The sequence below is a fragment of the Oratosquilla oratoria genome, chromosome 10 (genome assembly GCF_046742065.1).
Source record: "Oratosquilla oratoria isolate Oo_2021 chromosome 10, ASM4674206v1, whole genome shotgun sequence".
Classification (NCBI taxonomy): domain Eukaryota; kingdom Metazoa; phylum Arthropoda; class Malacostraca; order Stomatopoda; family Squillidae; genus Oratosquilla; species Oratosquilla oratoria.
Window position 1 is genome coordinate 74,007,784 of NC_134786.1, and position 2,500 is coordinate 74,010,283.

At 50.2% G+C, this 2,500-nt stretch overlaps 1 protein-coding gene across 1 annotated transcript in view; it reads left to right on the forward strand.

Annotated features, from left to right (window-relative positions):
* The window catches only part of LOC143029310 (uncharacterized), a 27,880-nt gene that overhangs the window by 23,163 nt on the left and 2,217 nt on the right, over nt 1-2,500 (forward strand). The window contains exons 2-3 of the mRNA XM_076192067.1: nt 1-1,360; nt 1,952-2,086. The exon at nt 1-1,360 is cut by the window's left edge and continues 50 nt beyond it. Of these exons, the coding sequence (XP_076048182.1) occupies nt 1-1,360; nt 1,952-2,086 (1,495 nt within the window). The remainder of the gene's footprint in view (nt 1,361-1,951; nt 2,087-2,500) is intronic.

Sequence of the window (2,500 nt, forward strand, 5' to 3'; positions counted from 1 at the left end):
GAAGGAGAAGACCCCGACCAAGTTCGATGAAGAGACCCAGACTTACCTCGACCACTTCGGGTTTACCTTCGGCGACAGGCGGCGGGAAGTCGGCGCCGATAGCCAGCGAGGGGACGTCACTCAAGATAAGAAAGAGCCGTCCGGTTCGTCTCCTGGGGCTCCTGGGACCTCCAAGAAGCTTACGGAGCGGAATGCGGTCTTCGTCGATAGCCATCGAAGTCCACCTCCATTGAACCTAAACAGTCTTGCAAACCTGGAGAGCTTCTCTGATGACAGACAGCCCGTGCTGAGGAGTCTGCACTCGTTGAGTCCTCCCCCGGTCGGACGCCCTGTACAGGTGGCCAAACCCAGTTCGCATTCATTCCCTTCTTCCTTCTTCCAGGGAGCTCGGGTCGTCGTCCGAGACGATGACGATCTCGATGATCTCCTTGACCTCGACGACGCGGACGACTTCTTTGCCAGGAGACGAGGGCCACGCCTCAGGGGCAACTCCTTCCTGAGCAGACACGAAGAAGAAGAGCGGTATGACGGGTACGACGACGACGACGATGACTTCGACAGACACTCTCTTCCATTACCGACGACCTACCGCCCGACCCTCCTGTTTGGTTCTACTTCGGCTCCTACGACGCAGGGTAAAGTGATCCAACGTCTCCCGTCTACTTTCCAGCCTCCGCCCCCGCTACCGCAGCCGTCAAGACCTCAGAAGAACTTCCAGTTTCCTACAATCCATGAAGCAAAACCCCAAATCTTCACCTTCGACACTGACGACTTCGACTCTGACGAGTTCGATTCCGACGACTTCGACTCTGACGACGATGTTAAGTTCTTCGTTAAAGTCGCACCCCATCCTACTACATTCCAGTCTCAGCCCCAGCCTAGTACATTCCAGTCTCAGCTCCAGCCTAGTACATTCCAGCTTCAGCCTCAAGGCCAGTCTCAGTCTCCTGCACAGCCTCACTCTCACTTCCAGCCTCAGTCCCAATTGGCGACACCGGCTCAGCCTCAGAACCATTTCCAGCTTCAGACACAGCCCCAGTCCCAGTCCCAGCCCCAACCTCGGCCCCATCACCATCGCCAGTCCCAGCCTCAACCCCAGCTCCAGCCCCAGGCTCAGTCTCAGCCTCAGTCTCGTCCCCAGGTCCATCACCATAGTCTTTCCAAACCCCAACCCCAGTCTCAACCCCAGCTCCATCACCACCGCCAGGCCCAGCCTCAGCCCCAACCCCAGCCTCGCCTGCAGCCCCAGCCTCGACTGCAGCCCCAGCCTCAGCCTCATTCTGCTTCCAGTTTGTTTGAACCGAGTAGAGAACATCAGGCACCGGCTGCATTTTCCTCCAAGTCTTTAGGCAACGATAATGTTCGTATGAAGCCTTCTTGTTTTCATAAAAATATCACCAAAGACCTTTCGTAGCAGTGTTGCACTGAAGCTTCTATGTTTCTTTGTCATAAGAAAGGAGATGATGTGTTTTTGTTAATGCAAAATTCTATTAGCGTAGTATTGCTAATAAAACACTGCCTAAATAACTATTCTTAACTAGAAAGGAAGAATGATTATTGTAGGCATAGTCACGGTCAGTTATCTACTGGTCAATAGTTTTCCATGTGTTCAATTATACAGAGTTTATAACTACTTTATACGCAACGGTGAATACAAATTGTAAGGCGCATTTTGTATGAAAAAATCATACTAGATAACTTAGTAACAGAAATTATATTTGCATCATGAAAAATTTAACTTAATGGAAGCTTTTAGCCACGAATGTACAGGAGGAGGAAGAGGAGGAGGAGGAAGAGGAGGAGGAGGAGGAGTAGGAGGAGGAGGAGGAGGAGGAGGAGGAGGAGGAGGAGGAGGAGGAGGAGGAGGAGGAGCTTAGGTGACAGACTGCCGCAAACAATGAAAGAATTTAATAATTTTTCGATTCATCTTCATCATTTTCTTCTTCTTCAGACGAGGGACAGTGAATACGACTTCGAGTGGAACGTCTCCGTAGGGGACAACCAGTTCGGCCACACGGAACAACGTCACGACGACGAAGTGGTCACAGGGTCGTATCATGTGCTCCTCCCAGACGGCCGCCGGCAGGTAATTCATGAGTCCTTGAAGGGTGTTGTCACATTGGGCTTCCACGGGCTTCACCAGCGCTGACAGTTGATAGTTCGTTTGAGTTAAAACGACTTTGGTTACAATATTTCATTTTTTCAAATCTCCAATGATCAAATTATATCGTTGCGTCATATATATAGCAAAGCTGAATGGTGAACTAAGAGACCTATACGAATATTAGGCATACCGTTGAAATGTTCTCAGAAAAGTCTAGATTTCTCTAAGCGTAGTCACATTCTAGTTATTCAAAAGGAAGTTGGAGGTAGGATGTGAGAGGAAGAGGCGTCTGTGGGAGGGGAAGAGCGGACTGCAGGAAAATGAAAGGAGAGCTGTGAGTGAGAACGTTCATTATCAGTTGGCGTCTTTCGAGAGTTCTGTGTCGATGTCGTAACT